Source organism: Tauraco erythrolophus, chromosome 17 (assembly GCF_009769465.1).
Source record: "Tauraco erythrolophus isolate bTauEry1 chromosome 17, bTauEry1.pri, whole genome shotgun sequence".
Classification (NCBI taxonomy): Eukaryota; Metazoa; Chordata; class Aves; order Musophagiformes; family Musophagidae; genus Tauraco; species Tauraco erythrolophus.
In genome coordinates this window covers 8,754,153-8,781,080 of record NC_141481.1, presented here as the reverse complement: position 1 = coordinate 8,781,080, position 26,928 = coordinate 8,754,153, and the positions used below count along the sequence as shown (strand labels likewise).

Genomic DNA, 26,928 nt, shown 5'->3' with positions numbered 1-26,928 from the left:
GACTGTCAAAAGAAGATGCTTGGCAAATACAGAGATATAGTGTCTTCACTAATATCTTACCAAAATACTTACCAAAATGGAAAGCCTAACTTGCAAAAGTCTTATAAAAAAACTTCATCCAGTGTGAAAACATACTTCTGAAATTCAACGTACATTTTGAGCAAATTGATATACAACAGGAGTTTTGCCTTCTCTCCGGTTAACAAACAGAAATACCTCTTCATTCTCAAATGCAAGTCTTCCTTGTTTGCCATGAAGCAAAGGCACAGGATTTTGACCTAGGTGGGCCACTCAGGAGCTTGGTTCCTTATACCACAACCAGTACTGAAAAGTATGGTGTAATCAATGCATTTTTACCTTTTACCTGAAGAAATGTTGCTCATTCCCTAGTTTTAAAAGTAGATTGCTTCTGATATTGTTTGTAGAGGAAGAGGAATATGAAATATGTTTTTGTCGGTCCAAGAGATTTGAAAGGACACTACACAACTGCCAGTACCTGCTAATTATAGTATTTTACGGATATCCTCCCTACTCATCCTGGATCTTATATTTCTTTTGTGGTTGTCATATTGAGAACATAAATTCTTATCCTCACATTATCAAAACTAATTTATTGCTCTGTTAGTGGCTTTATATTATAGCCTAACCCTGTCTCAGTATTTGAAATCAAATTGCATCCATTATCTTGAATAGTGGAATTTTCTATAGATTTCAAGATCTGTGAAGAAATACAACCAGGCATGTAATTACCCTTTGTTCTTTTATCTACAGGTTATTCCAAAGGACTATAAAACTATGACTGCTCTGGCAAAGGCCATCTCCAAGAATGTGCTCTTTGCTCATCTTGATGACAATGAACGAAGGTATGAGATGCTTTATGATTTAAAAGAATTTATAGGTTGACCTAAGGACAAGAAATTATATTAAATTTTAACTCAGGGATCATAACTACTGTCGCTGATGCATTTGACTCATACTAGATGCACCCTCACACAGGCAGAGGGTAAAATCACAAGCTAAAAAAGGACAAGAACAGGTTAGAATTTATTCAAACATATTTAGTATTTTAAAATCGGCTATGCCTGATGAATTTTATTCTACGCTACTTAAGGAATCGACTAAAGCAATCTCAGAAGCATTTGTAGTTACTTCTGAGAACTCAGGGAAGACAGGTCAAGTGCTGGGAGAGTGGGAAAGAAAAAGCATAATGTCTATAAAGAGGTAGAAGAGAATTACAAGTAAATTGTTTTGTTCTTTGACAAATTGAACAAATAAATTATCTGTAAGCACCTGAAGGAGACCAAGGAGTTCAGTAACAGCCAATGTGTCTTTTAAAAACTTGAAAATGTCTTTCTACAACTGAGTAGCAAGACTTGTAGCTAGGAATGGCACAACAGAGGCCAAACAGCTTGACTTCTAGTTAACATTTTCAATATTAATGTGTATGACAGTTTCATAAACAATCAAGAGAAGCATGTCTTTAGTGAAACTGCTATGGAGTCTGTGCAAAACTGATTGGATTGCCATAAAAAATAGCAGTTATCAATGGTCCATCATTCTAATGAAAAGATATATTGAAGTGTGGGAAGGGTTGGGCTTGTTTTCATCATTATTGTCATTAATGACCTCAGTGGTGGAATACAGTATGAGTGTTGAATTTTTAAATGCCATGAAGATGAAAAGGACTGCTAAAACATTGGGAAACAAGGCGAAAATTCAGAATTATGCTGAAAGTTGAAGAAATGTTTTAGTAAAAGCAAGATGGATTGTTACTGAGCCAAATGCAGAGAAGTATACTTAGGCAGGAAGAACACCTTCATAACTGTAAGACCATTTTGCAGTTTTGGTAGTTCCTTGAAAAACTGTGGAGCTTATTGTGAATCATGGTCTGAACGTTAGTCACTAATGTCAAGCTGTTTTGAAAATACTAACATTTTACTGGAGTAACTAAAGAGGAGAACATGCAAGACATATCCTGGTGTTGGAAAGATTTCAACTGGAACACAGTGTCCAGTTTTGGGCATTGCGCTTCAAGAATAAACAGTTGGAGGAAATTCAGGGAAGAGCAGTGGGAACAATCACAGATCTAGATAACATCACTGCTGAAGAAAGAAGGATTGGTTGACCTGCAGAAGAAAAGTCAGGGGCAGAGGGATGCACTAATAGCTTATAATTGTGTATGAATAATGGTATATGAGAAATAAACTGCTGTGTGTGCCAAAGGGTAAAGAATAATGAATTTCAAATGCAGCAGGAAAGAGTCAAGTCAGATACTAGGAAGAGGTCTCTGACCACTTGGGTACGTTGTGGAGTCTCCACCACTTGAGACCTTTAAGAAGAGATTAGACTATGGTCTGCCAGGAATGGTGTAAGTAGGGTCGCTTCTGCCTAGTAGCAGATAGGCTAAGTGATGTCTTGAGATCCTTGCCAACCCTACTTTTCTGTTCTTCTGTGGTTAGAAAGGACAGAGACTTTGTCTACACTGACATTTTTAGTACTGGCAGAACATCAGCAGTATAGTCCTTCTGTGGGGCTACTCAAACGTTTTCAGTCAAAGCATGTTCCAAGTGTGCAAGTTTTGCTCCCTCTTGCAGGCGTTTAGACAGTTTAATTACCTTGCAATCCTAATTATTATGATGTCACATTAGCATGCAGATTTATGGAGTAATTAAAAGAAGATTAACTTTGCACATTTCTTCTAGCTTTTTCACCCACAGCAGAGAATTCTTGTACAGAACTGCTATAAATCCTAATTATACCATCGGCGTGCTAACGTGACAGGCACTGAAAGGATAGGTTTTAGGGCTGGAAAAGAGACATTTCGGTAATATGTTATCAAAGTAGGGTGAGAGAGAAAAACGGAAGGAAAAGTGCTTTTCCTTGCGCTGTGCTGATTGTGCATCATGGTCGTGGTCTCTCCTGTCCGTTCCCCGTGTCCCATTTACCTCCGTCAGCCAGACTGTCCTGTTACGGGTACCTGTTAGGAGCGAAGAGTGGTGCACAGATTCTCATGTGTGTAAATGGGTTGCAGACTATCTGCTTCTGCACTGTGGCTTGACCAGCTGTATAGTGCCTCTGCTGTCAAAAGATTTAGAAGCTTCTTGGTTCCTGGGTGGTGCACGTGAGCATATTCAGCTATATACCATCTCCCTTGCTCAGGGATGTGTCTAGGTGCCTCTTTCAAGCCTCATGATGAGCATGGCAAGCGGTTGCTGACATTGGGGGAAAAAAAGGGAATTCGCAGAAGGACGCATGCATTCTGTTTTTGCAGACAGGATTGCAATGAATGAATAAATTGTTTTCTCTCTGCGTTTTACTGAGCTCACTCTTGATATCATGCTGTTTCCCTTGTCTGGTTTCGTTTGTCAAGTGCGGAGGAGTCAGCAAGTTGGAGCATACCGTTACCATCACTTCCAGTTTGCATCTTGTTGATGCAGACATGTAGTTCAGTAAAGTAAGCGGTGTATGACTTCATTTGGGTTCTGTCCTCTTGGAATGGTGGAAAGCTAGGTGAGGACATTTCATTTTCTGTGCTGTGGTGGTGGTGGTGGTGGTGTTTATTTTCCTCAGTGCTTTCTACGCTGAGGACAGTATCATTGTTTCATTTAATTTTGTGGTTGACCATTCACCAAGATGCAGGAGGTGTTCAGGTGAGGGAAGGATGGACTAGCAGGGCTTAATTCCTGGCTTACAGTGGGTGACTCTTACATTTTTCCTTCTTCTCTGAAAAGATATTTATGTTAATCTGCTCTATGGCTGTGCAGTCCATGTGACTTGTGTTGCACTTGCTTCTTGGCAGCTGTGAAGGTCCTTATTTCTGACATAAACCCTTATTTATAAAGGCAGTGTGTAGCATATTATCTCTGTATCAGATATTCCATATGAATGATTAATTGCATGAGAAGTCATGCTGAAGTTCAGGTAAACAGGTGTCTTTTTGCACTGGTGTCTGAAATAGTTTTGTTCCTTATTTTATATAGCATGTGCCATGCTTAAAAAAGAGTTGCCATCTCTCTCATGCACACACGCACACGCACACATACACACAGTCTCTGGTGTAAAATTATGCTAAAACGTGCAATAAAAGGGAAACTGTAACTGCATCGGTACTAAAAGCAGCAGAGTTAGGTATCAGCAACTTTTGCCAAAATGTTCATTTTAAGAGTTGCTAATATTATGAAGAACAGTGCAGCTCTGCAAAGTGATGTGATATTCCACTATTTTCTCATGAGACTTTTCAACGGACTTCAGTAAGATCTTGATTAAACTCTGGAGTAGGGTCCTGGTTCTCTCAAAGCCAGTGGCAAATTGCCCGTTATCTGGAGTGGAAATGTGCTTCTAACAGTAAGGGAGCTGTTGTTCTCGTTTGCAAAACCAGGAATGTGTGGCTTTTTAACTGTATTTCCACACATGTGCACCTGATGTATATTTTACATGCATCCACCTTTGCCTAGAGCTGGTCTGTTACATGCTCACTGACAACAAAACCTCAGATTTACATGGGTGTATCACATACTTATTCTTCAAAATTTTTTTGAGTTGATGAGAAACTAGCTGTAAAAATCAGGGCTTCATAAAATTAATTTCTTATTGTGTTTTAATAGGTATAGTTTGATTTTGATTGTTTATTAAAATATGGCACATCTAACAAAAATACCGGACTATATAAAAAATTTTTGTGAAATACTCATAGGCAGGGTAAATATTTATGAACTGTGAGGAAAAGAGGGATGTTAATGGGGTGATGGGCTTAATGATGAACTGAACAGCTTAGTGAGTTGCAGAGAGTACATGAGTGTCTATCAGTGTGCCTACCTTCGGGCTTATCCTTGTTTCTTGTCTTGTAATCAGCCCAAACTCAGTTGCAGTCTTCTCAGAGGAGCCTTATGTCATACGTGCTTTGATGGGGTTTCCTTCCCTGGTTGGGGTACGTGCCAAAGCCCTTTCCCTTTGTTTCAGGCTTTGATGTATTTACTCTACGGTTAGGATGCATTTAATGCCTGGGTGCTCAAGCTTGGATTTTGATGGTATTATATCATCCTGCAGGTCTCTAGGCATGTGTGCTCTAACTTCTCTGTCCTCCTTTCTCCCACCCAGTAGGATGACATATTTGCTGGCTTATGTTCACATGGGGGGTTTTGCCCTTCCTTCTGTGTTTCTTTCGTACTCCACTTCCTTTGTGACTCCGCTCAAAAACTCTTGGAAGAGATTGCTCAAATAGTTTTATTAGGCGGGCAGTGGAGCATGTTAGTTAAGCTCAGATGCGACTGCAGCAAGATTTTCTGGAAAAGCATAGTTCATACTGGTGTGCAAACATCATGCAGAAGCTGTGGAGATGGCCACCAAGAGGACAGTTTTCTCAGACACAGAGCACTCTAGGATCTGCTAGTTATGATCACCACAAGATCAGCAACTCTGGTCCTGGCTTGGTGTTCACAAAAGCCTTACATATACATGCACAGTCCTGCAAAAAAGCTTCTTGTGTGACAGCTCTGAAGGAGCTCCTTGCAGCACAGAACAAATTCTGATACAGAAGACAGCGCTGTGCAGGCTGTGCACCCAGAAGAACTAGGAACTGCTCTGCAATCTGTTCAAGGATGAACAGCATCAAGAGGAAATATCGGTGGAGCTGGACCTACAGCCAGGTAAGAGGCATTCACCCTCTCTTTATGGCATTTATACCCAATAAAACAAACTCAAAGATGAAATTACAGACTTTGCAGAAGTGCACATTTCAGAAAGTGTATTTGTCTTTGTAACATCCCTCCAGAATGCCGGTGGGAAGTTACACTTAACATTCAAGTGTTGTCTTAGGTGGCCTGTGCTATAGATTCTAATGGCTAAATAAAGGGTAGAAGTGCCTTACTGATCTTATCCCTTCTGGTTCCAATGTGGTCTCGTGGTTCAGGTCCATTCTGAGGGCCATTAAGAGTTTGCATAAAATTTCCCCCTTCTTTTGGTCTATGACACTCATGTGCATGTGAGACAGGTCAGCAAGGCAGGGTGCGTTGTGCTGATGCCCTCTCTGCTGCTTTGGTTTTGTTCAGTCAGCAGGCAGTGAATGATTTCTATCTATGCAAAGATAGAATTACACCCATAACTTGGCAGCGTTTTATTTCCTCTCTCACTCTTGGATATCCAGCAGATTAATATCCTCTAAGGCTTACTAGTTGTGAAATGGTGTATAAAGTCAGAATTGGTGACAAGGGACTAGTCTTATTGTCCTAATCTCTTCTAACCTGGCAGTGTAGTTAGTAAGAATTTCTATCAGTTCAGCATGTAATGCTGGAATACCAGTATACCCACTTGGCTTTGCCATGATGTTGAATAGTAAAGGGGGAAAAAAAAAGAAAAAGACTGTTTGTTTTCCTTCTGTGGATAAAAATAGAAGATATTTTTTCATCATTTAATTGACAGGATATTCTTTCTCTACTGGACGGGGCAGCCACTGAGAGGGGCAGTGAGAAGGTTCAGAGATGACCTGCTGTGGGAATGAAGTTTGACCCAAAGCTGATGATTGTCAAGGAGGAGAAGGAAATATAACTGAAGCATAACCAGTGGGTGAGAGAGCACGACTGAGAGCAGCAGGAGTACCAGTCCTGGTTCCAGGATGTCACCAGTGCCTATCTGCTTTGCTGTCAGTCGTATGCCACGTCTGTCAGTCCCTGTTCAGAAGCTCAATGGCCTCCTGACCACATAAAGAAGTGGAATGGTTAAATGTTCACCATATCTGTATGTAAATGCTATGTAAAACGTGTATGTAAAAGCTATGTAAAACTTGTTCATCAAGGGGTAAAGAGAGCAGATAAATACTTAACATGCACTTTCAGACTCCACTTTTGGCATTTTAGCTAATATCATAATTTTTACAAGCATTTATTCTTTATTACTAATTTACAGGCTGCTGTAATGCTTGCAACAGCTTTCAGAATATTTGTGCACTTTATTACTTAGATTAATAATAAATTGGTTTGCTTGAACAGTATACTGGTGTGAAACTGCCTTGGAAACAAGAGTCTGGAAATTGTATTTCATGATTTTACTAAAATATTCAGTTCTTATAAAGGCGCAAAAAAGCAACAACAAATAAACTAAACAGTAGGCAAAATTACTGTATTTATTACAGCAACATCCAGTGTGGCATTTACTCTTGTGTCTTGCCTGCATGGCAGAGGTATGAGAATAAAGGGCATTTTTTATTTTCTGTGCTTGTCGGGGCCAAGATTTAAAGATGAAAATTGACACTTGTAGTGGGAATGCAAACCAACCAAGAGTTTTCTTCAGGCAAAAATACTTACCCTTTCTCCACCATCCTCCCAAACATTGTGGAGGGCACATGCTACTGTGATACTGTAGACAAGATTGGAGGCAAGTTGTAGATACCATCATCTTGCTGTTAGCATTTCAGAAAGATGTTCCTCTACCTTCTTACAAGTGTGTTTTAAGTAACCCATGTTCTGCAATTCAGGCAGTTTTCTAAGCCATGAAATGAGTAATCATGTACCTGTGTCCCCTGAAAACAAAACATTAGAATTAGGCTTAAATTGTACAAGATGGATGTAAACTAGACACATAGTAATAATTCCTAGTGGTAAGGAAACTTAACTAGATTGTAGAATTTGTAATTGTTAAGAACAGGTTAGGCACAACTCTTCGAACATAATTTAGTTTGTCCTCTGTTTGGATGGGAGAAGTCTCTTCACTCTATTTTTGTAGTTCTTGAATCCTCAGTAGTGGAAAACTAGTTTATTCTTTCTCTATACATTTTTCTTTTCCCTTTTTTAATCCATTTGAAGGGTTATTGTTATTTGTCCTGCCTTCTGTTTTCTCAGCTGGATGAATGGAATTCTCCCATCATCCTTTGCAGACCAGGTTCCTCAGACCACTGACCGTTGTTCTCAGCTTTCTCCAGTTGGTCCACCTCTTTCTTGTTCTTTTGTATTTTTCACAGCAACAGGATATTATTGACTCCTATTTAGCATGTAATCACGGGAATCATTGGATCCTTTCGTGCAGAAATGCTACGTTGGCAGTGAATCTTTGCCATGTGTTTATGCCGTTGGTTATTCCTGCCCAAACATACTTAGCTGTTGTGTCTTTATTGAAAGTACATCTATTTTCTCAGACCATTTCTTCAATTTTACATCCTAATGTTGTTTTTTGAAGTACTTGCAGCTCCTTTACAGCTAGGTATTGTCTTCAAATTCTGAAAATGCACCTTTTATCCAGGTTGATAATGACTTGGGTACTTTTTTTCAGTACAGGCATGATCTAACATGAGAAAAGTGGTTTTCTATATCTAACGGATGGATTTTAGTTCTTGTCCTGTTGGTTTTATATTGAAATATTCTTGAAACTTCTGGTTATTAGTGAATTTCAAGGACATTATTATTACTATAAGCTTTATTCACTTCTGCATAACCCATGTTTTATTAAAGCACTGGCTGCAGGCCAGCTGGAAAGCCTCATATGTGGAAGAAACCTAAGACGGCACCATTCAGGAGCAAGATATTTTAGAAACAGGATGCCACAGCTATGACATACTCATTACACATCCTGTATTTTCCTTGCATTTGTAACTTAACTCTTTTGTTAAAAAACAAACACAGATCTAACTTCTGCGTGTGCTTCATATATGCCTGCAGTGTGCAAAACAGTGCAAGAAAAATTCCCTTCCCACGATACTGTGTTAGTATTTCTGTATCTCCAGGAGTCCACGCTGTGCTAAAACCATGTGGATGTTTAGGGGGGATATTTACTCTGACTGCTGTAGGCATTGAAGTTAGCTGGTGCTCAAAACACCTCAGTAAGGAGCCTCAGGGTATGGTTTTGCCATTGATTTAAGCCAAATTCTGAGCTGGTACCAAAGGAGGAGGTAGCACAGTGAGTGCTGAACCTTGGCTGCATGTTCTGTTGCTCTTGTGGCCAGGGTTAGCCAGATGAGCTCTCTGAGAAGCAATCCCCCTGCAGAGGGTTATTTTTCAGTCAGATCAGGTCCTTCCTCCCACTCTCTACGTGGATACAGAAATCCACGTGGATACAGAAATATCTACGTGGATACAGAAATCTGGCTACTTTGGGTAGCCAGAGGGAGGTGGTGGAAATGTGCTGCTTGGAAGGGCAGGGTGGGCTGGGCTTCCCTTCAGGCAGCAGCAGGGGCTGAAATCAAATTAAGTGACGGCAAAACGGCACTTGAATTTCCCTTATTAGTCATTGGACAAAGTCAGAGGATGGAAATTGAGGAAAAGAGGAATAGAATACCTCTATAATGAGCTATAGTTCCTTGCCAAGAATGCTCAAAATGTAGACCTAAGCCACTCAGAAGATGAGAGATGAAAAGAGACAATAAGAGATGAGAGAGAAATTGCACAGCGAGGCATGGCAGGCTCGGGGGTGGAGGGCTTTGTTGAGTCAATAATATGGCTTCCTTGGGTTATATTAGGATTTTTTGTGACCGAAGAGTTGGATGGGTTTCATCCCCCTCCTTTTTGGGAGTAGCAAATGAGAGAGGAGGATGATAGCATCATTTCAATGCACTTTGTGCAGGGTGCACAGCAACATGGACTGCATGCCATGAAGGTTGTAGAGGTGTCAATGTCCCACCTGTGCTGGAACTCCAGGAGATGGTCAGCAGACTATGGTAACTTAGGGGCAGAGGAGATGTATATATGCAAGTTATAGATGCATGGAACAGGTTTGGTACCAAAAAGACTGGTGCAAAACCTCTCTGTGCGTGAGATTTTTTTCTGATCATCAGTTGTATTAGATGATTACCTGGTCCTTTGAATTCTACTTGTAAGCAACCAGGAAGAGGAAATTCATCTCTCAAATCAACCATGGCATGCTAAACAAAGCTTTCTCTCTTTGGATAACACCAAGGTGTTTTCCAGGTAAACTGCCTGGCAATCCACCTTGTCTTTGTGCCTTTTATGCCTTGTTAATGGCCTTGATTCAGCATGGTATTTAAAAGAGCCTGTTTTACTGTGAGTTGTTCCACTGACTTGTTATGGATGTCAAAGGAACTATTCATGTGTTTAAATGGAAGCACATTCAGTTCTGCTGAATTGGAGCTTGCCAATGAGGAATACTACTTAAAGCAGAAAAAGTTATGGATTTTGGAGACAACAGTCATCTGGCAGCAGAGATGGAAATGAAACCAGGTAGAATTGCCCAGCCATTTGGAAAATAAATGATCCAATTCTCCATACAAGGATTAGCCATGAATTTAACACTGACTTTATTTTCCAGTACTTCCATCTCATTTACCCAAGAATTATTGTCTTTAATTACCATTGTAGTGCCTGCAGGTAGCAGTCTTTAAAATTAGTTATGCGAAGTTCTGCTCTCAGCAGTCATCAGGAGATTGTGTCTGCTTTAGTAGCAATCCCTCTACAGCAGCCTGGCAGCGTACAGAGCTTGTACTAGGGATGTATTTTTTGTGATGTCGGGTTTTGGCCTGGTAGATAGGTTATTCTCTTAAACATAGCTAAAAGCACACACATTTGGTATTTATGGGTATTTTTATCTTGAGAAACAAATACTGTCAGTTCATAGCTTTTTAGAGGTTGTGATTCACTCTCAGTGTTTTGTTAGACAGTTTATATTCTTCATCACAAATGCTAGTGGCGCCATTCCTAATGGTAGTTATTTTTAATTCTGCATAAAGTAGTGGTTTACATATGGGCAGTATGTCACCCATTCTGAAAAACAAGAGTTAAAGCGGAGGAGTAATTAACATAAATCCTTTTTAGATCTAGAAAAAAAAGCCTGAGACAAATAGTATTCATGCATGCTTATGAAAAAACCTTGAGTCTAAACTTCTCTGTTTATGTATAAAACAGAAAAATTAAGACTACTGACAAGTTTAAGGCTGTGTAGAATCTTTCTACGAGTGCAATATACATGACCTGTGCCTTTGTGTCCTTCTTTACGCAACAATTAGCTGGCAGTGGTTCTGAAAATGTGGTACTCATTGCTAAGGCCTTCCAGAATTAAACACAAAGGTTGAATAAAAGAATATCCACACTTCTCAGCAAGTCTTTGTCTTCTGCATTAGAGCAGCTGGAAGCTTGTTGGGAGCAGTAATTTGTCTTTGTGCATGGACCAGCAAGGGTTTATTTCAACTAAAGCTCTTTAAAATGATGCTTCCTTCCCCACCACCCCCCCCGGAAGGGTTGTAGGTAACTTGTCAACAGTTACTCCTACTCTAATTTAGGTGACTGATTCTGCAACCTTGCACGGCTTTGAAAGCCTACATGTCTTCAAGTGGGAGTATTACCGGTACCGGTACTGGAGGATCAACTGTATGATTAAGTTGCTTAGTTATGCATTTAGAAGAGGATATTCAAAGAGCTTAAAGGAACTAGATTCTCTCGTTGATTGATATATAGTGGGAAGTGAACATTTCACTCCTGTAAGGTTCTCTTGAAAATCCCAAGCTTATGTTCTGAATGGTTAGACCTTGCATTCCCGTTACGAGATGACATCTGCTTAGTAACACCGTGTTTGGAAAGACAGAAAGAAGCTGACTTTCAAACAAAAAATAACCTATAATACTACGAGGTTTAGTGGTGTTTTTTTTCCTTACAGAAATAGAGGGTTCAGCTCAGCAACCAGATGAAATTTCTCTGTCATTCCAGTGCACTTAATGGAAATACCGAGTGTAAGTTATTTGACTGTTAGGCTGCTAACTCTGTTTTAATGAAAAAAAATCTGACAAACCCAAACAATGATTTAGTTCTTGTTTTACAAGTTCCTTGCTAAAGACTTTGACCTGAAGTACATCGCATCTTGTGAGGTAACAGCTGTTCTATCATTGTCTTCAGGAAAAAGTAACAGTTGCTAAGATTTCAAGAAACAAAGATGGTCTTTGAATCAACTGGAACAGCTGTAAGAGACTGACACACCATGCACTGTCAGCTGCTAAATTCAGATATTCAGACTGCCCGAAATGGGATACTTTAACCCTTTGGCACCATCAGATTCCTTTCCTCTCTGTTTTTCTTTTTAAAAAAGCCAGAAAAATAAATTGGGTTTTCAATTCGCCTTTTGCTTTCAGAAATTAAAAAAAAAAAAACAAAACACCACAAGACTATCACTTCCTTTGTAAAGATTTTATTTTTTATATTTATTCAACTTCTGATTTATAAGCAATATGAAGACATGCTTGTTGACAGATGAAATTTTCATTAGAAAATGAAACGCTGCTCTGTGTGGTGCATTAAATAGAAAACGTAATAGTGTGTATCCAGAAAACAGTGTCAGATGCTGTTTTAAGGCACTCAACATCTTCCCGGTTTTGTTATGTGGAGAGTATTTAACAAAACAGAATGAAGGTGAATTGATCATGTCTAGAGGGGAAAGGTGGGTGATAGCAACGGTCTCTTTAATAGACAGAGGCATGTGAGATCCAAAAGCTGGTGGCTGAAGTTGGGCACATACAGACTGGAAAAGTTTAGTTTTTTCTTTTAGAGTAATCAGGGAACTGATCCATAATTTAAATTAGCTCGGGATGTGGCCGATTTTCCATTGCATGAAATCTTCAGATCAAGCTTGGCTCTCCGCTGTTGCTAGTTCTTGCAGCACTTTCTGAAGTGCTCCAGAATATTGTGGGTTTTTTTTCAAAGATGGCAAAATGTGATGACATGAAAATTTATTTCACTTAATGAAGAGTCAGCAACCATCTCTTATGAACAAAACACTTGTATGGGTTTGGTACTCCTGAAAGCCAAGCTGTTACAACTTGGAGTCTGACTGATTTTTGGACGCCTGAAATAGGCACATATTGGGCCTCTTGCTAAACTATTGTTTTGGTTCATTTACAAAGGATGGGATATTATTCAGGAGACTGAGATTTTGTAGTCTGGGTTGGACAGCATCAGGAAAGCTGTAGTTGCCTTAGCATCTATTTGTCAGTTAACTCTCAGTGCTGCTCAGCATGGCTGATCTTGCTGCTGATGGAGAACGTGAAGCACCCAGAAAGTGGTGTCCCTAGCCCTCTGCTTTGCTTCGTGCAGAGTGTTGCTGCTACGACGACGATGAGACTGCTGTCTCGGCACTGCACACTGTGTTTTCTTGCCCGTGCTGACTGATACTTGCTCCTAAGTGATTTACTTCAGTATTTCCAAGCAGTGCTTAGCAATACCTTCTTTTTATAAAAACTCTTCTACTGATAACATATAACCTACTTTCTTGCGCCCTGTAATCCTACGTCCTGATCCTGTGCATCTGAGTAACTAAAAGATTGGCAATTATCATCGCTCTTTGCAGAATCGAGTTTAATTTATTCTTCTGTTTGTGGATATGACAAGCTGAATAGATTTGTATCATGACCCCAGAGGATTTGAAAGTTCTTTGCTAACATGAATGAATGTCTTAGAGTAAAGGCTGAGTTTCCAGATGTGATAATTGAGGTAAGAAGAATAAACTACACAATCTAGAGCTTTAATTCTCATTAATAGAAAGCACTTTACTGTCCTGATAGTCTGTTTTATATTTACAGTTACTACAAGGTCCAGGTAAAGGCTAGACATCCCTCTCAATTTTCAATTAAAGACAGAGTTTGCTGTCATTAAGCCAAGTTCCAGCTCAGGTTTCTGCGTCTTTATATTTTTCATATATCTGATAGTCTGTCAGAGAAAAGTCAGAGAGAAACAGGAGAAACAAACCAACAGATTTAGATATTTTCTGAATTAAATTCTATCTTTTTCTATTCTTTGTGTAAAAGACTTGTAAGAAAACTTTGTTGTTACCTTTGAAATACTTGCTCTTCTTTTTGCTAACAGAGTCACATCACAATCTTCCGAGGAGAATGGGAATTACTTCTTAATATCCAGAAACAGGCCTTGGCCTTTTGACATCCTAATAATTCCGAGAACAGCCAACTGAACCTTCACCAAGATAGACTGGATTTGCTATGTTAAAATATTGTAGTGGTGCCCAATTCCAAGTCCTGACAGTTTCATCACCACACTTGACCCATGTTCCTTGCACAGCTGCTTTCTGCAACGTGGTTACAACATCAGTGTGGATTTTTCTTTGCTTTTAGAAACATGGTTTAAAGTATTAATTTGGTGTGAGTTCTATTTTGTCCAAGTTTACTTGCTGTTCCTTAATGGTATCTCATGTGTCATATTTCCTCTCTTATTTATTAAATCCCGTGCTTTGACTAGGACTTATTTCCAAGAATATGAAATTATTTTTCTATTATTAGAACACAGAATTTGATTCCTTGACAGGTTGACAAGCACTTTGCAGCACTTTGTGGGAACAGCCCTTCCTAATCAAAATTGTCCTCAGCAATGTCAGTCAGTCTACCCCAGTACTAAAATACAGCTGAAATAAAGCTGCTCGATTGCTTGGGCAATGTGTTGTGGCATCTGGGACTCTCCCTTTCCTACTCATCCCACCCTCTCACACTGGCAGTCATCCTCAGAGCAGGAGCTAACAACACATGGCTTTTTAATGTCTGATCTCTTACTTACACGTCCTAATTGAGCTCTGCATAGATTCCAACACTTACCAAGTTTTCTTGGCTGTGGGATACCATATTCATATAGGCTCATGGTCATCTGACTCCCAGCATTTTTTGGTAATAAGTAAATTGGATTTAGACTAGAAAGACAAGAAACCTACTAACTTGTTGCGCCTTGGGATCTTCCTTGTGTTGAAGTTTTTTTTTTCACTGATTTCTGAGTGTTTTTATTACGGTGCTCTTTGCCTGTGAGACTGGCTTCCTCTTCTGGTTTGGCATTTTAGCCAAATTTAGCACGTGAGATCTGATCTTCACTTTAATATGATCAGTGTAGATTCTTTTTAATTACCTGGGCTATATATCATTATGTCAGAAAATTTAGATTTTTTTTGCGGCAACTTCCTATTAAAACAGTTGCCTGACGAATACAGCTATTGTGAATGTGAGCGACGTGCATTTAGAATAGTTTCATTTTCAAAGGATGCTTCCATGGGAAACAACGTCAAATTGTGTGGGAACAGTGGAGTTTCTGCGAACATCTCTAGTAGGTAGTTCCTTTCTTCCTTCTGATACTTAGTGTTAGAAATCATTATTAGAGCACAAGTGAGACAAGGAGGAAAAGAAAATACAGAGTTATATTGTTCTTAGACTCCAGAACCGTATTTGTACAGCCCACAGGTAAAATGATGGAACAACTCATGCGAAGGTTACATAGAGCTTATTTCTGCTAAACTGCTTCACATTTCTTGTTTATCCGTTTTATTTGTTTTGTTGTTTCCTTCTAGTGCCGTAGTGACACCCTCTGGCAGTGGCAGGATAGTTTCGTTGCCATTAGGGAGCTCCTCAGCCATCGGGGAGCAATCTCACTGCAAAGGCATTGGCGTACCCTGGGCGTCCTTCCTTCCCAGAGCTGGTTTGGTTCAAAACTAAAAATCACATACATTAAGTTAATTAATGTTATACGTGAACGTGAGGGCAAACTGATGCAAAATGAAGTACTGTGTAATAAACAGTGTCGGGCAGCTTTTTTTTTTTTTTTTTTTTTTTTTTAGTGAACAGCTTGAAGAGTATTCCTTTGTACTTAATTTGTTTACATTGACTCTAAAGCATGCTTTTCGCTGCTGGATTGCAGCCTCTGAGCAAAGCCTTACAGATGCTCTCGCACCAGAACAGAGGTGACTCACTGATCCATTCTACTTGTGAAATAAAATAGGTTTTTAAAGATGGAAAAGCTACTGAGAGTTGTCTGCCTACTGTTAATTTTGTATTTTGCATTGGTAATGCTTATATTTGTGCTGTTTTATACTGGCTTTATGGGTCACAGAATGCAAACTTCGTGCTGCTCAAATTCTTTTCAACTTGTATAATGAGAAAAAACAGTAAGCTGGTTTGAAACAGCGAAGTGGGGCAGCTGAGGCTTGGAGAAAGGCCTTACAACACCTAAGTCCTATTAAAATCAAGGTGTTGGGGAATACTTAATGTTTTTTGTTGGATCTAGATCTATGTCTCATTTTTATAAGCGACTTGGTGCATGTCTCAGGGCAAGCTGGTAGTACAGAACTACCTAAATGATGAAGTTAGGGCAAAGCAACTGCCTGGCTGTGACAGCGGGAGGATCTGTGCTGGGTATCTCACCTGGCTTCTCAGCAGCCTGAATTAGCCCTGATAGAGAGTTTGGGCTGCTGGACACCTTCCAACACTCAAGCAAAGCTGAAGGCTGCGTCGTTAGAGAAACCTCCATACATAAATAGGGAATGATGGGGAATGATGGTTCTGAGATAAACTTAATAGGACCTATTGCTCTGTCCTGTGAGGACTTTTACCAATTTTCTCAGAACGAACCCTCCCTGGTCCCATAGCAGGGACCAAGCTGTCCTGGGCTGACGCTGGGGACTCTGGGTTGGGACACAGAGGCTTCTCAGCCTCATGACAAAATATGAAGGTCTGGCTCAGCTTCTGAAAGCAGCCATCGTTTTATCTGCCACCTGGGGTCACTGTGTTCAAGGTTATTAAAAGGAAAAGTATAAAGTAACAAAGAAAATATAAGCAGTAAAAACATACTTCCAAACCGTAACCCCGGAGGCTAAAACTGAGATTTCCATAAGTGTACAAATGACTTGAAATTTTTATTGTGGGTGAAAAAATGAAGCCCTAAATATCAGTGTGTAAACAGAAGTCTGCCTTCACAGGTCAGAGATTTGCATGAAGCAAGAGACAAACTAACACAAGAAAAGCATTATCTCTTGTAGGCCTTTCTTCTTGAATTTTGTCATTGCTCTTCTGCCTGCTGGTTCATGTCATGTATTACAACTGACTTTAAAGATCTTTGTAGCAGTGTGATTTTGTAGTTGAGAAATTTTCAGTGGTCTTGAGACCGATCTTCAACTTGTTTTGCAGTGGAATTACTGTACATGTCTGAGTGGCTTTTCATATTATTTACACATGTGAGATTATAGGTGAGTCTAACATAGATTTTGAATCTGCACCCATCTTACAGAATTTCTTAAGTATGCTGTTACTCAAACCTTTTTCTTGGCTAACCCCACATGATATATTATGTACCTGCCGTACTTCTTAAAAGCACTTTAGCTAAATTTTCAAGCTGGCTAGGCTTAAAGTTGTCAAAATATGTATTTATGTTAAAACTCCTCAAAATGTTGTATGGATGTAAATCTTTCTGTGGAGGTACTGCATTGTGAGAGAGAAAGGCTGGTTGTATGCTGGGAAAAGAGCTGCTCCAGACAATGTAAATGCTACTTTAAATCCCATTTATTGTCAGAGTGGCATCAGCAGTGTGTGTGCTGCTCTGAGGCTGGACATCCCCAGTGCTCTTTGAGAGCTGTCTCTAACAGGCAGCTGCAAAATTGCTGCCTGGTAGCCTGAAAGGGAAAGTCAAAGCTAAAGCAGTAAGGCATGGAAATGCTTTTCCCACTCTATTCTGATCACAAATCCTTTTGTAAAGACCTGTAGGTACCCAGAAGACACATTTCTACTGCTGTACCTGGCCACTGGGTGGCTGCCACTAGAGCTGAAGAAGGTAATGTACATCTATGGAGTGCATCTTTTTTTTTTTTTTTTTTCCTCAGCTAAAGATCATAAACTCGTAGAATCGTGGAATGGTTTGAGTTGGAAGGGACCTTAAAGATCATCTAGTTCCAACCCCCCTGCCATAGGCAGGGACACCTTCTTCTAGATCAGGTTGCGCAAAGCCTCATCCAGCCTGGCCCTGAATGCTTCCAGGGATGGGGCATCCACAAGTCCTCTGGGCAACCTGTTCCAGTGCTTCACCACACTCATTGTAAAACTTTCTTCCTTATATCTAATCTAAATCTCCTCGCTTTCAGTTTAAAGCCATTGCCACCTGTCCTATCACTGCAAGCCCTAGTCAAAAGTCCCTCTCCAGCTTTCTTGTAGGCCCCCTTTAGGTACTGAAAGGCTACTATAAAATCTCCCTGTAACTTCTAGATAATGGGGTTATAAAAGATATTTCATGAAATACAGGCTGTTGTTTAGTATGGAAAATTGGTGAATGGATATTTTGACCTTTTTTGTCATTACTAATTAGAAATTATATATATAATTTACTTAATGCTTTTGTTGACATATCTGTGCATTCAATTAGACAAGAAGCACTTCAGTTACAGGTATAGTTGAAGGAGAGCAGGATGATGAAAACAGTATTGCACGAAGTAGTGTTTCTTCTGTAGCTCTCTGCAAATAGAAATCATCCATTCTTTGCAATGTTGAAGAGTTACGTGGTCAGAATTGCCTTACTCCTGCGCCTTTTCAAATGAACTTTGCATCTCTAGCACCACCTCTAAATAATGTTATTTAGCATCCTTCATAATTACATGGTCTTTCAAGCATCTGTAAGAGCCGCATTTTAGTCCTATTATAGTCAGTATTCTTTGGAGTAGTTCATTACTTACATCATCATGAGGTCAGAAACAGAACATTATGTTTTCATCTCTTGTAGTGAGTTAGCTCCTCATACAGGGGATCATGCTGCTGTACACATAATTAGTACTATATGAAGAATATAAATTAACATGTTAGTTTTGATGGGAATGTTGATGAGGTTGGAAAAGCATCATTAACATGCTCAATAGTGCGAAATAATACTTCTGATTGTAGCCTCCCTTGCTTTTCCTTTCAACTAGTTAAGCTAAAAATATGGCACAGCTGCTTTCCCTTTACACATGTGGAAATGTGCGGAATGTGAAGTAAGATAGAATTACAACCCTTTGGGTGAGAAAACATGATGTTCAGTGCTGAGACGCCAGTCTCATCATCTCATCACGAGAGCAGGGCAAAAGGGAGGGCTCGGTGGTACTACTTGTTCCTGTAGGTACTGGAAGGTTTGGTCCTCTTGACACAGCAAAGCAGCATGACTGCAGTAGTGTGCAGCAGGATGGGTTTTGTTGCTGGTTGATTGTGTTCAAGATAAATTGCTAACTCCACTTGGAGTTGCTAACTGCACTTTTTCATTCTCTGTGGCCTAGGTTGTTTTAAGCACTGTTGAACTTGAGCAGTCCCTCAAAAGCACATCGTCTAGCTCTCAGTTAACTGCTGCTAATGGATCAGATAGAAGGTTAAGGCAGAAGTGGAAGATCCTTATGGATGTAAATCAATACTTACTAACGACATCTAACTGTGTTAAGTCTCAGGAGAAAGGAAGATCCGGCTGTAGGATCTGATCTGTAGCTTGATAGAAGGTCTGTGCAGGAGACCAGTAGACAGGATGAATGGCAGTGAAAAGCAAATGATGGAAAGCTTTGTGAAGTATATTTATATTGATAATAGTTGACTCTTAAAAGGTGCTCTTTGCCTGTTGCGCTTTGGGCTTTTTATTAAGAAGGGTAACCATTATCTGTGTTGAATGCTTTTTGGATATCCTTTGCTCTTGTGGTAGACGAATAAAATTACAAAGTGAGTATCTGATCCTGAAAGTGGTCTATGCAAACAAGCTCTTATAATCTGGAGGAGCTCAGTGAACGTCAGTGGGAGCTACTACAAGCAGGAGAATTAATAGATATTGATGTCCAAAGTAAAGGAGCTGTGGACTGGGAGCAAAATAACAGAAAATACTGGTAGAAGAGAATTAAATTGTGCTCTTAGATATAGCTCTTCTGTAAAACTAACTAACTCAATCAGAAAGTCACTAATTAGTTTTTACAAATTCTGGGAGCGGTTTAAACTTGGCTGCCTTTCATAGTTACTGGAAGTCTCACATAGAATATATTTCTAATGTGATTGAATTAATGTTTTCTTGTTACTGAAGTCTTCTTTTTCCTTTCCTTATTTTTGTCAATTTAATATGCAGGAGTATAATTTTGCATCAGTGCAACATTGCATAGATTGCAAGTATATGACTTTAAAACCAGTATATTTTCCTAACTGTCATTTTTGAAAGTTTATGTTTTTTTCTTCTAATTTTCATAGTATTTTTTAGTTCTTTGCTCCCTGATTCAGCCTCTTGGTGGTAGAATGACCCAGCTTCCCAGTCGCAGAGGCATGAAAAATCAGCATAATTAAAAGTCACATATTAAAACAACTTTGTAACAGTTTGCAAATGACAAATGAGGGAAGACTCATCCGTGTTTGCTATGTGTGTTGCTTGGCAAAATCCATCTATTGCACTTGGAGATTTGGTGATTGGTAAGATATTGCAGTTATTTTTATTGAAAACTCAGAGTTTAACTCACGGGATATTTTTAGTTCCTGACTTACATTATTGATTATAATTTCTGGTCAACTTGGATTCTCTTCCTATCTCTATTCCCCTGTTATTCAGAATGATGCCACTTTGCCTTTCTCTCTTAAATCCATCAGTTTTACATTCTGGTAATTTTCCACTTTTCTTCTTCTCCTGTCCCTCGGCGTGCTGCCTTACATTTCTCTTCCACTTTGCAATTTCTGATTTATTTCTGGCATCTGTTCAATTTCAGAAAAAAAATAATTCTAGCCCTTGAGTCTTGAAAGGCAATATAAATTCCATTTTTATCAACATTCGTCAATTAAAATCTGATATTACCAAGCCTGTTTATAAATAACTTGATTATTCCAGATTTATGTTGATAATACCTTATACTATTCATTCCCTATATGTAATGCTTTCATATAAGACTATATACATTTGCAAGTACAGAAATAAAATCCATTGGCTACATCCCAGTGTCACACTCACTGTGTGTGTGCTCACACTTATACACATGTGCATGTAAGTTGCTTTGAAAGATCAACTCGTATATGAATATCTGGTAAGATAAAACTGAAGCCTGAAATCTGGGCTGATCTCTTGAGTTTGAGTTCAAGGCCAGATTCTGGAAAACGATCTGAGTTCCGATTCAGGCAAAATCCCTTGAATATGTTTTTCTGGCAATATTTTTGAGAACAGCTGATCTTTCCACATTTTTTCCATTTGGATTAGAAATGTTAAGAGAATAACCAAGATGCCACTGAAATACTGCTGTTTGCTGCTCATTGAAAGGAAAACGTAACCATGTACACGGTGCCATAATTTTGGCATCTTCCTCTGGTGTATCAAACAGCTCTAGATGATAGATAATGACATTAAGGAGAGCGAGTTGAAGTTAATTGCAAGGCATCTCTTATTAGGTTTGAAAGAGATACAATCACAGGGCATTATAATTTCTTAAGACACTGATTAATATAACAGCTACAGGGAAAAAACTGGCAGTGAATATGTTTCTAGGGAGTTTGCAGGATTGCTGGTTTATGCATTTTCTTTTACAGCCTGCACTGTTGGAGATAATTCAGAATCTTACTGTTTAAGAGTGAGCCAAGTATCTAAAATCTTGTGACCATATTTAGGGATGGATAAAATGTTTTGGTTAAAATAGCTCACACTCCCCTACACATGCCCATATTTCTGTCCAGTCTTCAGATTGGTGAAAGGAAGAAACAGGGAGACCTCAGAGATTTCCTTTGCCATTCTTTTAATCCATCTGCTGGGTATTAATGATCTCACGCTGCTTATTCCAGTACTCAGATGCCAGCCTTCCCTCTTGACCTGGTTCAGTCACCCAGTGCCTTTACCAGTTACTGTATTCATCCACAACTCTATTTTAGTTTAATCTTCCCAGTAGTTGAACCATCCAGTTGAACCATCCAGTTGACCATCCAGCATGGTCCTAGGCTATGCCAAGTAGGGTTGTCTCCTGGCAAGAGTGGAAGAACAGGGGGGAAATTCAGAAGATATGTGAATGATAGTATTATTTGGGGCTAACACTTGTTTTCTTGCTGTCCCACTGGTATGGACCTTTCCCAGTTACTGTCATTCCCTGTCCATCCAGCATGTTTGTCTAGGTAAAGGCTGTCTTAATCTCTGGTGGGAATGTGGAAAATATGGAAAGGGCTAGTGCAGTTTAAAAATAACATTTATTAGCAGATAGATTAAAGGCTAGAGAAGGATGTTTGGTGGAACAGTGAGAAAGGCAGGGCCAAGCTACATCTGTAATAATGAATTTCTTCCAGTAGTCTCAAACAATCTGTTCCCAGTATGTACCCATCCATACAGCATTACCCATGGCTGTGCCAAGAGACTGAGCTCCACACATCTGATATTCAGTAATTCAGCACAACACACGCAGATACATGGATTCCTTTGCTCTAATTGAAATCTAGAGGATGCTCAAAAAACTCCTAAAGCAGACAAAATTAAACAGGCTTCAGTTATGTAGGAAGTGGATTCTGAAAGCTACCAGTGGCAAAATGGAAGATTGTTTTTGAAGAACAAGACGTCTCATTCCTGACCCCGTCACCTTCCGTGCGAGCCAGGGGGAGAGTGCTGATGCCAATCCAATAGGCATGCTCAGCAGATGTCCAAGTCTCTGGTTTATATCCAGTGATACTAAAGGTTGTTTATAAAGGCAAGACGTTATTGTTTTGAGTGTTTGGCACTGCCTCTCATCTTTTAAAAAGTTGAGAGGAACAAATCTGATGAAGTTTCCAGCTATTTCATCTCAGTTACAAGAATAGGCTGTTAGAAATCAGTGTGTCTTCTCTGACAGTGATCCTGCACTTGTGCTCTTTGTCGCCCTGCTAGGAAACATCTTTTTGCTTGTCCTTGGGAATACAATCTGAAAAGGTTCTCTTGAATCATTGAGTTCAGCCACCCGATACTGTAGAAAACCAAGTCATATGATCCCTCAGATAATCTAAATGAAGATATTTTTATTTTCTCCTGTTTATTGGGCTACAGTTGTTGGAAAGCTGCTCCATAACACTACTGTTCCCATGGCAAGAGAGCATCTCATTTCCAGACTAAATGTTTATATGTGTTGATTTTTCATGCCCTCATTGCCCATTAGTTAAAATAACTTTTTTCAACTCTAGTGTTCACCCTTACCCTTGCCTCTCATCTCTATGTATTTATAAATTAAAATGATATCTGTTCTTTACTTAGTTTACTGCTGTAAATGATTCAAACTCTTTTCTTCTTTTGTAGAAGATAGGATCTTCGTTACACTTATCACCCCAGAATACCTTTTCCTACATTTTTCTGAATCAAATGTATCTTGTTTCTTTGTTTCTTTTGCACATGGTTGATTAGAATTGTGCACAATACTGAAGTGAAATAATTTACAGAATTGCTTTTTACAATGGCATTAACATTTCCTTGCTCACTTGGAAGCAATCCAGTTTATACCGATATAGGGTGCTTTTGCTTTTCTTCCTGGCCAAGGGTAAAAAGTGTAGCTTGCAGTTATCCAGCAATTTAATAAATTCAGATTAAAGTAGAAATTGTTGCTGTAACTTCAACATGCATGGCCTTTCATGTTAGATTACTGAATTTCATTCCACCTTCATTACTCCAGTCATCAAAAGCATCAATTTTTTTCCTATGATACTCTGCGCAATACCTCCAAACACAGCATCTCCACTTCTTAAGACTGAGCCTTGAAATATTCTTCCTAAAATTACCTCTGGGCTTGTTTTTCCACTTCCAATATCAACTGTTGTTAATCTACCTGAAATTATTACCTTAAACACATTACGGTTCTTCCTCCTTATTGACTTTCCCATTTTAACCAGCAGTTTAGCTCATAGCACTGAACGTGCTTCCTTGAAGAATTGATTGATTTATTTTGTCTAGAATATCAGTTATCAAATGAAGGGAGAAAGCAGATATTGCAGTGTGTCTCATTTTCCAATTACTTCTATGACTTCCATTATTCTTGCCTTCAAAATTTGTTTCTAGGCCTGGCATTACTGAGGTTGGACTAATGGTGAATCTGTAGCTGTGTAGGTTATCTTGGGATGACATCAATGTGTAGCCATCAAAGATGATGAACAAAGTGCCCTTTAGATCAGTCTTTTCTGAGTTGATTAATAAAAGGTCAGACATTCGCCCTGCAATCTTGATTTCACATCAGGAAAGGTATACCTTCTGGAGCTTTTTGGAATAAAAATTTCAGACTGTGGAGATGTCTAACAGATTTAGTTTTCAACTACTGGGCTATCTCCCCCACAAAATGCCAGTAGACAGTGTTTTTAGAAATCTCTATTTCTAATAAAAAAATCAAACTGAAAGAGGTTTATGCTTCTCAATTTTTTCTCCCAGCAGGTCACTCTTGAAATCTCACCCAAAACTTTCCTCATTATTTCTTCATCATTTTGCATGCTGTGAAATAATAGCCATATAAAATGTTTCACCATATAAATGAGTTCATCATATAAAATATATATTATATTGCATTAAGAATCCATAGTAGGCTCTTCACGGTAGCCAAAGCAACTTCAGTTTTAAGAGAAAATGTTTTGCTCTATTCCAAAGTGAAAGTGACATTAAATGTAAATATTCTGAATATTGTAATTGTTACACCTGTTCACTGATAGTCCCTTTTACGAGCATCCTCACAGGGGTAAATAGTTTGCGAGAAACAAAATCTGCCTGTTCTGGACACAGCTTCTGCTCAAAGGAGACAGCAGTCCTTTTGCTGAGCATTTCAAAGTTGTGCTTATTAATTGAGTCTATTTTGGCATTGTATTTTCCTCAGCAGGACTGTCCTGAAATTATCAGTTCTTCTGAAAACCCATAAATACGGATTTTTGGCTTCTAATTTTGAAAATCTTGGCTATAAGTTTTATATAGTGATTCTGTCTGTCGAGAGAACACTTAGACTGAAATCTCATCTGGATTTAGAAGACAGAGTACAAAGACATTTTGTCTGTTGCTTGTCAGTTTATTGTCTTCCTTCCATGTTCCAATTTCTGTATAGTTGAAAATCACTTTTCTTTGCAAGCTAAGAAGTAAATCCTGCTTAAGAGTGCAGCAATTCTGCCATTCCTTGAATGACTAAGAACATTAATAAAATTTAATGAAATACAAAGTGTTCATATTAATGAGACTTCAGAGGCTCCTAAAATATTTGGAGCAATAATGTTTCATGGATTGTTTCAGAGTACTTTCTGTAGAGGTCAACTGTGATATGATCACTGAAACTGTGGCTATACTGTAGCCTTAGGAAGCCTGCGTAGAAATAAACCACATCGCTTTGATAGACCAAAACAGCCAGCAGGAAATAAGGGCAGAACTATACACCACCCAACACCGACGACATGAGAGAGGCCATTAAAACAAATAGTATAAATGAGCCTGAGATGGCTGTAAGACCTGCAAGGTGATTAATGCCTGTGGTGACAAGTTGGAGGCATAGGAGGAGATTAAAGATGAAGTTAAAGGTAACAGTGCTAACAGGCCTTTTCCTGCCCGGCGCTTCTAATTGCTCTTCCTTCCTGCAAGTCCAGTGGACAGCACTGCCTGCGCAGTGCCGCATTCCTCCCTGAGACTTGTCAGACTGGTAGATAAATGAAATTTTTTTTAGAGCACTTTGTTCTCTCTTTTCTTACTTCTTTTTTTTTCCTTTTTTCCTTTTCTTTTCTTCTCTCTTTTTTTTTTTTGCCTGTTCTGTCATTCACTGGATGCATTGGAAAAAATTCAGAAGTCATATGGAAGCTTCCCCGTTGGCTTTAGGCAGAGTCCTGCATTGGGATGGTGAGTACCTGTTGGTCCAAACCAGCCTCAAACTGCCCAAGCTGGTGCAGTTTGCAAAGCGAAGGACATCAGGAGGCATGGGTAAGGATTGTAAATTTCGCTCACTTGGCTTTCCGAAACAATAGTCAAAGAGCAGGAAAAACCTAGAGCATCAAAAAGCCTGGTCTCCTGAACCATTAAAGCTTAGCTGTAGTGTATCTACTGCCTTATTTGCAGAAGGTTTTAACACTTGACCTGAAAAGTCAACAAAAGACTCACCATCTCCCATCTTAATAAATTAAGTTCTATCTTCCCGAATCACTTCCTACAAACACACAAAGTCATCTGTTTCCTTTTGGCTTGGATCTTGTATACTGTTTGGAGGAAGAAGGTCTACTTTTGTCAGCACTCCTGTTAAATTTATTTGCTTTTCTAGTTCAAGGAAAAAGCCTATACCTCTGAAAGTCATCCAGTGCTTTATTTATTTATTTTGCTCAGTTTGATTGATGCGTCTTTGTTCTGAGCTCATACAAAATTGACCACAACTACAGTAAAAGTGCCTCTTGTTGAAACACTTCCAGAATATCCACGTGTTCCTCTCCTGCGCTTGCCTTGTGTGGGAAGAAACTTGACGTTAAATGAAGGTGCATTGAATTCAGAAGTGCTCCATCAGAAATCTTTCTGGCTGATAAGTCCAGAGCTTGACAATTATTCAGACTACTTTGCTGTATGTAATTCTCCTTAAGTTACAAGCAGGAGTTCTCAAACTAAGATGGAAATAGGGCAGCCAATTTGCACTTAAGGTCCTGACTTCCCTTTAGGTCTTAGAAACCTTTCGCCGAGCTCAGTGGGCAAAGGGAGTCACTTGGAGAAGCAGAAATGTCACCCTTAGATATCATCAGGGCTGACATATGCAAACAGATGTGTCTAACACTGGTTCACGATTGTTTATTGGTTCTTTCTAGCATGATTAAGAAAATATGCTGTAAAAAATGATTTTGATGATCATTCCAAATAATTTGTGTAGATATCTGTAGATATACTTATGTCTATGAAGGTATATATACGTATATATTTATTTATTTCATGTTTCATAGGCCACCAAGATTTATTGTCCTTGGTCGTAAATATTGACCTTGGATTTATCTCAGTCAATGTTTACCTCTTAGGCCAATAAATCTTGAGGTTCACCTTAACAGAAGTCAATATCTGCTTAGTGTTCAGCTCCATCATTAATATAAATATTTTAGTGACCTTTGCATGTATTAGTCTATTTTCTAAACTCAACTTAATGTTACAAATCCAATGGCACATCAGTAGTTTATTTTTCAGATTTGTTTATTCATTGAAGATTTTTTTAATAACCTCTGATATTACCATCAAGGTGTTGCAGAAAGCATGCAGTACATTTTTTGAGGAGAATCTCAGGAATGTGAGATGTTGCTATTTCAAATGG

At 39.1% G+C, this 26,928-nt stretch overlaps 1 protein-coding gene across 2 annotated transcripts in view; it reads left to right on the top strand.

The window, feature by feature from the left end:
• Positions 1–26,928, top strand: part of PRKAR1B (protein kinase cAMP-dependent type I regulatory subunit beta) — a 101,898-nt gene that overhangs the window by 18,727 nt on the left and 56,243 nt on the right. For both annotated transcript variants that reach the window (XM_086621989.1, XM_086621988.1), the window contains exon 4: positions 772–863. In XM_086621989.1, coding sequence (XP_086478115.1) covers positions 772–863 — 92 coding nt within the window. The remainder of the gene's footprint in view (positions 1–771; positions 864–26,928) is intronic.